A 12,500-nucleotide genomic window follows, 5' to 3' on the forward strand; every position below is an offset into this window, starting at 1 on the left:
ATACCTCCATATTACGCTTTATTAACCAGCAGAATTGCTGCTTTCTGACATTCTTCCTCTGGGAGCTGTTTTGTTCTTGTATGCGCTCTCGGCTTTAAAGGCATTACAGTATCGTTTTTAATTCATTAGTGCCGCGGTTATTCATTGTATACCATACAACCCAAGTAGGGGACAATGAAGAACGAATCAATAATTGAAGTGACAACCTTGTAATCCTACAATACCCTCTTTGTGGACGAGGAAACAACATCCATGCAAGCATGTTCAATGTCTTTGTTAACTAGTGCTAACACAATCCAGTGAAAATATCCAACAGGGCTGCCGTACATGCCGACAAACTGCGGATCTGAGCTAATAAACAGAGCAGAGCTAATGCTGCTCTGTCTGGGCACTGACGTCGTACGTCACTTAGCAACAGGCACACACACTCCGCTTTCATGAAACATCTCAACTCTATACACCCGATTTTTGAAGTGTTTCTTTAAAGTAACGCAATAATTCCCCTCATAATTAAGAGTAATTGTAATGGTACTTCAATTACTTTTTTGACAAAGTAACTACTAACTAGGGTTGTACGGTACGGTGTTAGTATAGTACCGCAATACTAATGAATCAAATTCGGTACTACACCGCCTCTAAAAAGTACCGGTCCCCCACTCGTCGTCGACTAATTTTGGCTTAATAACTAAAGATAAAGGTGAAGTTGTAACACTGAAACACCCTCAGGAAGAGGTGCTTTAAGTGTTGTAACTTCTTCTAAATCACTAATCCTTGTCACCATGGCGACAAATATACTACAATCATTTCAAGCGGCATCCCTGTTGGGACGAGTGATAACCATTCATGCTTCACTTCACACCACAGCACTCCGGAGGAGTAATATTGGGTGTGTCAGAAAGGATCTGTAGTCCATCAAACGTCAATACATTATTTCTTAACTTTAAACACACAAGTGAATGTCAACAGCCATACCTGAGATCGGTAGGTTGTGAGTTCAAACCCCGGCCGAGTCATACTAAAGACTATAAAAATGGGACCCATTACCTCCCTGCTTGGCACTCAGCATCAAGGGTTGGAATTGGGGGTTAAATCACCATAAATGATTCCCGGGCGCGGCTACCGCTGCTGCTCACTGCTCCCCTCACCTCCCAGGGGGTGATCAAGGGTGATGGGTCAAATGCAGGGAATAATTTCGCCACACCTAGTGTGTGTGTGTGACAATCACTGGTACTTTAACTTTTTTACATGTCACGCTAAGGGTGGCCGTATGAACAACGCCGACACTGTCATAAACATGTGCCATATAGTGAAACCACACTAAACAACAATGACAAACACGTTTTGGGAGAATATGTGCACCGCAACACAACATAAACACAACGGGACAAACTCCCAGAATTCCCTGCAGCACCAACTCTTCCGGGACGCTACAATATAAACAAACGCCATTGGTGGATCTACACCTACTACACCTAACTGTAATGATACCAAGTACAGGAGCGTATTTAGTCGTTAGTAGTTTGTTGTTGCTATTTTTGTATTACAACATTTTATTATTTGATCATGTTGTACTGCATTGTAATCTTTTGTTTTGTGATTGTGGGATGTTTTTTGCCTGGACCCCAGGAAGAATAGTCTCCACTGCGGCGTAGACTAATGGGTATCTTTAATAAACTAAACTAAACTAGTCGAGACTACTATGACTACATCGATATTTTTTGCATCACAAAATCTTATTTGTTTTTTTTTTATTTATATTATGTTTATAAACTCAGGAAATATGTCCCTGGACACATAAGGACTTTGAATATGACCAATGTATGATTTAGGGATGTTCGATAATGTTTTTTTGCCGATATTGTCCAACTCTTTAATTACCGATACCGATATCAACCGATACCGATATCAACTGATGTATACAGTCGTGGAATTAACACATTAGTATGCCTAATTTGGACAACCAGGTATGGTGACGATAAGGTACTTTAAAAAAAATAAAAAAAATAAAAATAAGATAAATAAATTAAAACCATTTTCTTGAATAAAAAACTAAGTAAAACAATATAAAAACAGTTACATAGAAACTAGTAATTAATGACAATGAGTAAAATTAACTGTTAAAGGTTAGTACTATTAGTGGACCAGCAGCACGCACAGGGGCGCCGAAAAGGGGGGGTAAAGGAGACGGATTCTAGGGGCCCATGATGGAGGGGGGCCCAGAGAGGCCCCTAATGATGATGAAATTATAATAGAGAAAAAATAATGACACTGTGTTGGGGGCCCTGTAAAGATTCTTTTCATGGGGCCCAAAATCCCTAGCGGCGCCCCTGAGCACGCACAATCATGTGTGCTTACGGACTGTATCCCTTGCAGACTGTATTGATATATATTGATATATAATGTAGGAATCAGAATATTAATAACAGAAAGAAACAACCCTTTTGTGTGAATGAGTGTAAATGGGGGAGGGAGGTTTTTTGAGTTGGTGCACTAATTGTAAGTGTATCTTGTGTTTTTTATGTTGATTTAATAAAAAATTAAATTAAATTAAAAAAAAACCGATACCGATAATAAAAAAACCCGATACCGATAATTTCCGATATTACATTTTAACGCATTTATCGGACATTTTAACGCATTTATCGGACATCTCTAGTATGATTCTGTAACGACTTGGTATCGGATCAATACCTAAATTTGTGGTATCATCCAAAACTAATGTAAAGTATCCAAACAACAGAAGAATAAGTGATTATTACATTTTAACAGAAGTGTAGATAGAACATGTTAAAAGAGAAAATAAGCAGATATTAACAGTAAATTAACAAGTATGTAGATTAATAATCAATTTTCTACCAATGTTGACAAAATAATAGAATGATAAATGACACAATATGTTACTCCATAAGTCAGCAGACTAAATTAGGAGCCTTAGTTTGCTTACTTACTACTAAAAGACAAGTTGTCTAGTATGTTCACTATTTTATTTAAGGAAAACTTGCAATAAGAAACACATGTTTGATGTACCCTAATATTTTTTGTTAAAATACAGCCAATAATGCAATTTTTTGTGGTCCCCTTTATTTAGAAAAGTACCGGAAAGTAGCGAAATAATTTTGGTACCGGTACCGGTACACTGCAGCATACTACATGCTGATAGTATATATTTGTACCATGAATTGATTAACGTGGACCCCGACTTAAACAAGTTGAAAAACTTATTGGGGTGTTACCATTTAGTGGTCAGTTGTACGGAATATGTACTGTACTGTGCAATCTACTAATAAAAGTCTCAATCAATCAATCAAACAGCTCTTTAACTACATGGTAACTCAAAATTCTGGCGATAATGATTAGTTGATTCTCCGATAAAGTAAACATGTTTCTATCCTATGTGAGCATTTATTAAGATTTGCGATACAATTGTCCAGGTGTGCCGAGTGAAAGAATATTCTTTTGAAGAAGGTGTGTGAGCATGGCATGGCGAGGTTGGTAGAGTGGCCGTGCCAGAAACCTGATGGTTCCTGGTTCAATCCCCAGCTTCTATCTACCACCCTAGTCACGTCTAGGGATGATACTCGAAACCGGTTTTCCCGGTTGTTCGATAAGAAAAGTAGTGAGTCCTCGGACTCGAATCCCTTTTTGAGAACCGGTACCCGTTATCGAGACCACTATAGTAAAGAAAAAGAGTTGGTTCTTTATTCGAATCCCGTCCCGACCAGAAATGCCCCGTGGGACATCACAAGAAATGACGTCACGTAGCTCAGTCATTAGGTGCAGATAGAAAACGCAGGAAAACAATGGACCGGAAAAAACGCTCCAAGGTGTAATAAAGTTCAAAACAAAAAGGTATAATCCAATGAATAACTTTACTGAGAGATTTGAGCAGGGTACAAACACATGACGAACACATTTACGACCAACCGGAAACATAGCAACCAGGCTAGCAACGCACCTCCTTTACGGCAGCTGTTGCAACGTTCTTAAAGCAACCGCAGCACATACGGTACATATATATACAACACATCTCCCTTTTTTAACTTTTGTTTTTCTTTCCTTGTAAACAAAACAAAATCACACTGTATATGTGTTGTCTGTCTAATTATAAATAATGCAGACGAGGCGTGTTGGCTGAGTTCTTGACGTTTACTTTCACAGCGAACTCATAACCTCATTCTTAGCTGCCGGTGGCGACATGCAACAACGCTCATGATCGTCACTCCCGTTGCATGCTGGGTAGTGTAGTTGTTATATTCCCTAGCCTGGCTCATAACATCACATCTTTCCCCCTATAAAGAAATAATGTTAACTCAATAAAGTGTATTTCTTTTTTTAGCTTTAACTTTTCATTTTTTAGCATTGTAACCACATTTGCAAACAACTTTTCTCTTCATAGAATTTTCTTTCAATAAAGAAATAAAGTGCAAAAGTGTCAAAGCATCATAACAAACAGTTATGTTCCAATAGCAGCAGAAGTGCACTTTTTGGAGAGCTGTATTATTTTCAGTTTTGTGCCCAAGGGACTGGTTTTATTTAACACTATATTATTATTTATACCCCTATAGTGATCACAGAGACAGGTTGTTTTTGTGTTACTGTATATATTTGTTTTTCTGAAAAATCCCACTTAAAGGGGAACATTATCACAATTTCAGAAGGGTTAAAACCATTAAAAATCAGATCCCAGTGGCTTATTTTATTTTTCGAAGTTTTTTTCAAAATTTTACCCATCACGCAATATCCCTAAAAAAAGTTTCAAAGTGCCTGATTTTAACCATCGTTATATACATCCGTCCATTTTCCTGTGGCGTCACACAGTGATGCCAATACAAACAAACATGGCGGGTAGAACAGCAAGGTATAGCGACATTAGCTCGGATTCAGACTCGGATTTCAGCGGCTTAAGCGATTCAACAGATTACGCATGTATTGAAACGGATGGTTGTAGTGTGGAGGCAGGTAGCGAAAACGAAATTGAAGAAGAAACTGAAGCTATTGAGCCATATCAGTTTGAACCGTATGCAAGCGAAACCGACGAAAACGACACGACAGCCAGCGACACGGGAGAAAGCGAGGACGAATTCGGCGATCGCCTTCTAACCAACGATTGGTATGTGTTTGTTTGGCATTAAAGGAAACTAACAACTATGAACTATGTTTACAGCATATGAAATACATTTGGCAACAACATGCACTTTGAGAGTGCAGACAGCCCATTTCAGGCGCGCTAAGAACATATATTTTTCCACGATTTCAGCACTCAGGTTAACCATACCTAAATAGACACAAAATACTGCATTACACAAGACTACGCGAATGTACTCGAATGATTGAAAAAAATAAATGTTTTTAAGCTAAATTATTGGTAAACACAGTTTATGTATAATAATTTACGTAAAACCGCGAGTAATAAATAAAGTTTTCATCAATTAATATATTCTGTAGACATACCCTCATCCGCTCTCTTTTCCTGAAAGCTGATCTGTCCAGTTTTGGAGTTGATGTCAGCAGGCCAGGGAAGCTAGGGTCGATATTCTTCTCTTGATCATCTTCGGTGGCATAAGGGACGGTTGCCATCTCTGTCGTAGCATAGCTTTCGTCGGTAAAGTGTGCGGAACAAACGACTGACCATTTCGGCGGCTTTCCCCACACCCTCGTATTTTGAACAAATTTCGTCCAATTTCTTGCCACTTTCGCATCTTTGGGCCACTGGTGCAACTTGAATCCGTACCTGTTCGTGTTGTTACACCCTCCGACAACACACCGAGGAAAGTGAGAAAATGGCGGGAGAGCGAATAATAGAAAGGCGTTTAATTCGCCAAAATTCACCCATTTAGAGTTCGGAAATCGGTTAAAAAAATATATGGTCTTTTTTCTGCAACATCAAGCTATATATTGACGCTTACATAGGTCTGGTGATAATGTTCCCCTTTAATATACTTTGGGTAACAACAGTCAATATTTATTTATTTTATTTTTTTAGGGGGGTAACAGTCAATATTTATTTATTTATTAGATTTTATTTTTTTCTTATATAATAAAAGTGAGCTTTTGCTAAACCAAATATTGTGTGTTTTTTTCCATATACAACAACCTATCTGGACTCGATAAGAGAATCGATAAGGAATCGGCTCGATAAGAGGATTCGATAATAGGCTCGAACTCGATAATTTCTTATCAAACATCATCCCTAGTCACGTCCGTCGTGTCTTTGAGCAAGACACTTCACCCTTGCTCCTGATGGATCGTGGTTAGCGCCTTGCATGGCAGCTCTCGCCATCAGTGTGTGAATGTGTGTGTGAATGGGTGAATGTGGAAATAGTGTCAAAGTACTCTGAAGGTAGAAAAGCGCTATACAAGTATAACCCATTTACCATTTAGGACAGCAAGCATTATATGGTCCTACCTTGTAACTGGCCGGTTCCTGTCCGTCTGTGATGAGTTCCCGCTCCCCCCTGGGGTTGATCCTCCTGAAGCGGCGTCGGGAGCGCCGCTGGGAGCCGTCTCTGTGCAGGAAGCCGTCGTCGCCCTCGCTGCCGTTGTCCACCTGCAACACACAGTGGGCAGCGTCCTCAGAACAGCACCTTCTGACAGACCCAGGTCTCTCATCCTGAGGTTCGTGCGAGCGACTACGATGGAGGAGTTTGGACTTCCGGATCTCCGGACTGGAATTCCAACTTGAATCTTCGCCTTTCGGGTCCTTATAATCCACATTCTGCTCGTCCTTGTCCTTCTCCTGGGCTTCTCCTTCAGGTCTGAGAGCGCCGGTGTTCTCCTGGTTGAATATCCAGCTCTTCCAGAGCGTAGAAAGCCGGTTCCAGCGGAGCACATTCATCCGGACCAAAGGACGGGATTGCAGGAAATACCAGAAAGGAAGAAAACTGAATCCAAAACGTCAGGAAATCCTGCAATTACATCCCGCGAGGTGCTGGGACGGTAAAGAGGCTCCGCGTTCAAGACCCGGGTTCCATCTGCTCGACACGTTGCAAAGTCCTAGAGTGGCCTCACATGCTCGGGCGCACGCTGAGGCCGCCGCTTCCTCCAGGAAACCACACAAACATCCTCACGAGGCACAAGAACAAGAAGCACAAGAAAAAAAATGGCAGATTTGGGTGGCGTTGTGTCGTCCCACTCTTATCAATAGTCGTATTGTTACGACGCTGTAGCTGCAGGAATCTTAAGTACGCCTCATAAGAATAATTCACTTATCCTCCAATCTTGATTTCATCCATCGACTTTAAAAAAAATTGTATCTATCATTTACAATCCTTATGTACAAACACATTTTTGTATGCATTCTAACTCGTAAAATATGGCTAATACAAGGTGGTTAACAATGCAGATGATGGAAGTGCTCAATAGCGCCCATAAGTGATTTTTTTTTTTTTGTGAATTATATTTATATAGCGCTTTTCTCAACTGACTCAAAGTAGGGCTGGGCGATATATCGAATATACTCGATATATCGCGGGTTTGTCTCTGTGCGATATATACAAACCCCGTTTCCATATGAGTTGGGAAATTGTGTTAGATGTAAATATAAACGGAATACAATGATTTGCAAACCCTTTTCAATTGAATGCACTACAAAGACAACATATTTGATGTTGAAACGCTTAAACTTTTTTTTTTTTTTGCAAATAATAATTAACTTAGAATTTCATGGCTGCAACACGTGACAAAGTAGTTGGGAAAGGGCATGTTCAGCACTGTGTTACATGGCCTTTCCTTTTAACAAAATTCAGTAAATGTTTGGGAACTGAGGAGACACATTTTTTAAGCTTCTCACGTGGAATTCTTTCCCATTCTTGCTTGATGTACGGCTTAAGTTGTTCAACAGTCCGGGGGTCTCCGTTGTGGTAATTTAGGCTTCATAATGCGCCACACATTTTCAATGGGAGACAGGTCTGGACTACAGGCAGGCCAGTCTAGTACCCGCACTCTTTTACTATGAAGCCACCAGGTTGATGTAACACGTGGCTTGGCATTGTCTTGCTGAAATAAGCAGGGGCGTCCATGATAACGTTGCTTGAATGGCAACATATGTTGCTCCAAATCCTGTATGTACCTTTAAGCATTAATGGCGCCTTCACAGATGTGTAAGTTACCCATGTCTTGGGCACTAATACGCCCCCATACCATCACAGATGCTGGCTTTTCAACTTTGTGCCTATAACAATCCGGATGTTTCTTTTCCTCTTTGGTCCGGAGGACACGACGTCCAAAGTTTCCAAAAAAAATTTGAAATGTGGACTCGTCAGACCACAGAACACTTTTCCACTTTGTATCAGTCCATCTTAGATGAGCTCAGGCCCAGTGAAGCCAACAGCGTTTCTGGGTGTTGTTGATAAACCGTTTTCGCCTTGTATAGGAGAGTTTTAACTTGCACTTACAGATGTAGCGACCAACCGTAGTTACTGACAGTGGGTTTCTGAAGTGTTCCTGAGCCCATGTGGTGATATCCTTTACACACTGATGACGCTTGTTGAAGCAGTACAGCCTGAGGGATCGAAGGTCACGGGCTTAGCTGCTTACGTGCAGTGATGTCTCCAGATTCTCTGAACCCTTTGATGATATTACGGACCGTAGATGGTGAAATCCCTAAATTCCTTGCAATAGCTGGTTGAGAAAGGTTTTTCTTAAACTGTTCAACAATTTGCTCACGCATTTGTAGACAAAGTGGTGACCCTCGCCCCATCCTTTCTTGTGAAAGACTGAGCATTTTTTGGGAAGCTGTTTTTATACCCAATCATGGCACCCACCTGTTCCCAATTAGCCTGCACACCTGTGTGATGTTCCAAATAAGTGTTTGATGAGCATTCCTCAACTTTATCAGTATTTATTGCCACCTTTCCCAACTTCTTTGTCACGTGTTGCTGGCATCAAATTCTAAAATTAATGATCATTTGCAAAAAAAAAAAAAAACGTTTATCAGTTTGAACATCAAATATGTTGTCTTTGTAGCATATTCAACTGAATATGGGTTGAAAATAATTTGAAAATCATTGTATTCCGTTTATATTTACATCTAACACAATTTCCCAACTCATATGGAAACGGGGTTTGTATAATCCTCGCGCACTAATTGACTGAAAGAGCACCCACTTGGTGCAATGATGTCATGTTATCGATGGAAAAATGCATTTTTAGACAATATGATTTGCCTGAGCGGCTAGGAGACCCCGAGAGTAACAAGCGGTTGCCTTGTTGCCTTTCCATTAAGAACAATAAACTAGTTTTTAGTGCAAGTTTGCTGGTTTCAAGGAATGTAATGCCGGGCGCATATCATTATGTCAAGATAATGGCACTAGCATTTACTAAATTTAAGAATATTTTTCAACATATTGAGAAAAAGGGTCTCATATTTTTTTTTCTACCAAGAAAAGTTCGCTTGTTATTAGTGAGAATATACTTATTTTAAGGTATTTTGGGGTTCATTGAGGTTAGCTAATTTTACTTGTTTTGGAAAGTCTTGACAAGCCAAATTGTCTTTTTCTATTGGCAGATAATTTTCCTTAGTTCAAGTAAAATACCCCTAATTTTTTTTTTTCCCCTTGTTTTTGATCACTGGCTTTTTGCAGTGTAACTCGTAAAATATGGCTAATACAAGGTGGTTAACAATGCAGCTAATGGAAGTGCTCAATAGCGCCGATAAGTGAATTCTTTTTTGTGAATTATATTTATATAGCGCTTTTCTATAGTGACTCAAAGTGCTTTCACATAGTGAAACCCAATATCTAAGTTATATTTAAACCAGTGTGGGTGGCACTGGGAGCAGGTGGGGAAAGTGTCTTGCCCAAGGACACAACGGCAGTGACTAGGATGGTGGAAGCGGAGATCGAACCTGGAACCCTCACAAAAAAACAAAAACCACAAAGTGCAAACGATACTCCATTTACATGTTGTGACCTAAATATTAACCAAGTGTTAGCGATATTGTTATTGTATGTGCTAACGCTGAGGAACTACTTTTAGCAGCGCATTGATCACTTTGAACTTTGCGCCTATAACAGTCCGGATGGTTCTTTTCCTATTTGGTCCGGAGCACACGACGTCCACAGTTTCCAAAAACAATTTGAAATGTGGACTTGTCAGACCACAGAACACTTTTCCACTCTGCATCAGTCCATCTTAGATGAGCTCGGGCCAAACAAAGCCGGCGGCGTTTCTGGGTGTTGTTGATAAATGGCTTTCGCTTTGTATAGTAGAGTTTTAACTTGCCCTTGCAGATGTAGCGACAAACTGTAGTTACTGACAGTGGTTTTCTGAAGTGTTCCTGAGCCCATGTGGTGATATCCTTTACACACTGATGTCGGTTTTTGATGCAGTACCGCTTGATGGATCGAAGGTCACGAGCATTCAATGTTGGTTTTCAGGCTTGCCGCTTACGTGCAGTGATTTCTCCAAATTCTCTGAACTTTTTGATGATATTATGGACCATAGATGATAAAATCCCTAAATTCCTTGCAATAGCTCATTGAGAAATGTTGTTCTTAAACTGTTCGACAATTTGTTCACGCATTTGTTCACAAAGTGGTGACCCTTCGCCCCATCCTTGTTTGTGAATGGCTGAGCATTTCATGGAAGCTGCTTTTTATACCCAATCATGGCACCCACCTGTTCCCAATTAGCCTGTTCACCTGTGGGATGTTCCAAATAAGTGTTTGATGAGCTTTCCTCAACTTTCTCAGTCTTTTTTGCCACCTGTGCCAGCTTTTTTGAAGCATGTTGCAGGCATCAAATTCCGAATGAGCTAATATTTGCAAAAAATAATAAAGTTTACCAGTTCAGGCGTTAAGTATCTTGTTTTATTGTGCCAACTTCACTGGTTTTGGGTTTTGTAGTATATAAACATGTATTTACATATTTACCTAACATTATTTATCCTGGGCAAAACAATTAAAAACATATTTTATTTGCAATGCTAACCTAGCAAAAAGGCAGCATTTATTTACATGTTAGAGATGTTGAAGTGTGATGATAATCTCTCATCGTCTTTAATTTACCAACAAAAATTAGCGCTATAGATCACTCTTAACAGTTTATAAATGCTCTTAAGGTGCGGTGGTAAATGTTTTAGAACATAAATGAATGTTTAAGATGGACACATACTTTTTAAGTGTATAAAATACACGGACAATATTTGCAACGACAGAGCAAACATTTAAATGTAAAACACGTCCTTGTGGTCTACATAACGTAATGTTATACAATATTTGCAACTTGTGGACGACAGAGCAAACAGCGCAAAATAAGGAATGCTTTAATTATTACCTTTATTAGTAATAATGAATTAAAACAGTACAGTAGTTTGACAATGAGCTCTGAGTATGGGCTTTTACTGCCATCTAGTGTCTACTTTTTTGAATTTTTGTTAAAATCCTGGGTAACACTTTAGTATGGGGAACATATTCTAAGTAACAAAGACTTAATTTAGAGTTATTTGGACACTAGGGGAACATATTCTAAGTAACAAACACTTAATTTAGAGTTATTTGGTTAAGATTAGAGGGTTAGGGTTGAACTGGTTGTATAATAAGGCCATGCAGAATAATGCATTAATAAGTACTTAATAATGACTAATTAAGAGCCAATATCTTACTAATTTGCATGTTAATAAGCAACTAATTAACGATGAATATGTTCCCCATACTAAAGTGTTACCAAATCCTGTTTATAGTGGTTAGAGTGTCCGCCCTGAGATCGGTAGGTTGTGAGTTCAAACCCCGACCGAGTCATACCTAAGACGATAAAAATGGGACCCATTACCTCCCTGCTTGGCACTCAGCATCAAGGGTTGGAATTTGGGGTTAAATCACCAAAAATGATTCCCGGGCGCGGCACCGCTGCTGCCCACTGCTCCCCTCACCTCCCAGGGGGTGAACAAGGGGATGGGTCAAATGCAGAGGACAAATTTCACCACACCTAGTGTGTGTGTGACAATCATTGGTACTTTAACTTTAACTTACCTTTACAATAACGAATAGATCCGGTGTTATTGAAAGAAAATAGACCTCAAAAGTCAAAATTCAGTCATTTTAGCTGCAACAATCACACAAAAAAAGCCAGCAAAATCTTGGCTTATTTTCTTCCATGGAAGAAAAAAACATTTGATATTTTTGTTGGCTTCTTAATAGTATATTTCCATAACAATGGTTAGTGTGCTAGCTGCCATTACATTAATGCTGCACACTTTTACATTCTATGGAATAAGAAGTTTTGCAGCTAAGAACAGGCTCTCAATATTAAAGGCCTACTGAAACCCACTACTACCGACCACGCAGTCTGATAGTTTATATATCAATGATGAAATGTTAACATTGCAACACATGCCAATACGGCCGGGTTAGATTAGTAAAGTGCAATTTTAAATTTCCCGCGAAATATCCTGCTGAAAACGTCTCGGTATGATGAGTCAGCGCGTGACGTCACGGATTGTAGAGGACATTTTGAGACACCATTGTGGCCAGCTATTTGTCGTCTGTTTTCATCGCAAAATT

The 12,500-nt window shown here is 39.6% G+C and overlaps 1 protein-coding gene across 3 annotated transcripts in view; it reads right to left on the reverse strand.

Annotated features, from left to right (window-relative positions):
• Positions 1-12,500, reverse strand: part of rapgef6 (Rap guanine nucleotide exchange factor (GEF) 6) — a 309,254-nt gene that overhangs the window by 175,668 nt on the left and 121,086 nt on the right. For all 3 annotated transcript variants that reach the window (XM_061934173.1, XM_061934172.1, XM_061934171.1), the window contains exon 6: positions 6,407-6,547. In XM_061934173.1, the coding sequence (XP_061790157.1) occupies positions 6,407-6,547 (141 nt within the window). The remainder of the gene's footprint in view (positions 1-6,406; positions 6,548-12,500) is intronic.

This window comes from Nerophis lumbriciformis, linkage group LG03, assembly GCF_033978685.3.
Source record: "Nerophis lumbriciformis linkage group LG03, RoL_Nlum_v2.1, whole genome shotgun sequence".
Classification (NCBI taxonomy): domain Eukaryota; kingdom Metazoa; phylum Chordata; class Actinopteri; order Syngnathiformes; family Syngnathidae; genus Nerophis; species Nerophis lumbriciformis.